Genomic DNA, 1,275 nt, shown 5'->3' on the forward strand with positions numbered 1-1,275 from the left:
AAAGGTGTACCTCAAGCGAATAACCCACATGTGATCTTTCAGCCTTACATAAACTACCTTAGCATGCTTGCTTCTTGCTAGAAAACAAGCATTGGCGCTTTCAGTCAACTGTGGTATTTCTTTCAATGTAATTTTAAATAACAACAATTACACTGACATATTAGTTTAGTTACTAAGAAGTAGTCTTTTTGTTACTTGCTTTTAAAGTAGAAAAGCCCTCAAAAACTCTAGCTACAGAGCTGATGACAAGAATTAAAATGCTGGAGGAAAAAATAGAAAGAAAATAAAACAAAGTAAAACATACAATTTATTAAAGAAAACATTGGTGCTGCATTTCGATTTCATAAATTGTCCCCATTTGTACTTCCTGTTTAAACAATAACTAACATGATGATGGGTTAAATGAAGTTGAGATTGTCACAAACATGGCCTCACTAGTAATTAATGTAGTTTAATATGGTTGTTGGCACACATCTCACATGACAGATAATGTTCCAACATGTCACTGATAGGACCTTTCAGCACAGCTTTAGGAGATCTACCAGGCATTGCCGAGGTTGGTTAGGTCAAAGGGTTGAACCATGTGTAATTCAGAACAGAGGAGGTCCCACGGTCACTCCACAAAAACAATTACACTACTTATTTCACTCCATCCCTTGCCTGAAATTCACAAGCCTCACAGTTTCAGCACAGTCAATCTCGCTCTGCCCTAGGGCTATGAGCCACATGAAAATATGTGGTGCTGTGTTTATAAATCTAATCAAAAATAGAAACAGTAGACAAGCACAATGAGGTCCTACTATGGATCATGGGAATTCTCTAAATTCTGAAGGCACTTTTGTTTAACTTCTGTGGGCCTTCTCCTACCATTACATTGTCTGGTACTCTCGTTAATCATCCCCTTGACTTGTCAATGATATAAAGGAGCCTACATGTCTGCTGACTTCCATCCCATCGCGCTACAAATAATATTATGAAATAGCCCCTTTAATTTTTCTGTTTTAAAGCGTGTTTTTTCTTCACTTACCTCTTTCTCCATGCCAGTCTACCCTTTCTCAGACCTGCAGCAGAAAACGCTTCCTCCTGCAACAAAAGAGGGAGCACATCCAAATTTTCAGTCTGCACACAGTCATTAATACGCTTAGGTTTAACACACAGACTTGCAGAGCACCAGTCTAGAAACCTGCCAAGATGGGAGGTCTTTTCCTGCTGCAGTCCCTGCTCCTGCCTTGCCAAAAGCAAAGCGAGGATATAGTGCTGTTCCTTCACTTCATC

General features: G+C 39.4%; 1 protein-coding gene across 1 annotated transcript in view; it reads right to left on the reverse strand.

The window, feature by feature from the left end:
• The window catches only part of LOC148057488 (orofacial cleft 1 candidate gene 1 protein homolog), a 31,221-nt gene extending 30,182 nt beyond the window's left edge, over nt 1-1,039 (reverse strand). Inside the window, exon 1 of the mRNA XM_087748707.1 lies at nt 1,028-1,039. Coding sequence (XP_087604833.1) covers nt 1,028-1,039 — 12 coding nt within the window. The remainder of the gene's footprint in view (nt 1-1,027) is intronic.
• Between the last annotated feature and the right edge of the window lie 236 nt (nt 1,040-1,275).

This window comes from Nipponia nippon, unplaced genomic scaffold (genome assembly GCF_047370975.1).
Source record: "Nipponia nippon isolate SJK-2023a ecotype South Korea unplaced genomic scaffold, ASM4737097v1 scaffold_1, whole genome shotgun sequence".
Lineage (NCBI taxonomy): Eukaryota > Metazoa > Chordata > Aves > Pelecaniformes > Threskiornithidae > Nipponia > Nipponia nippon.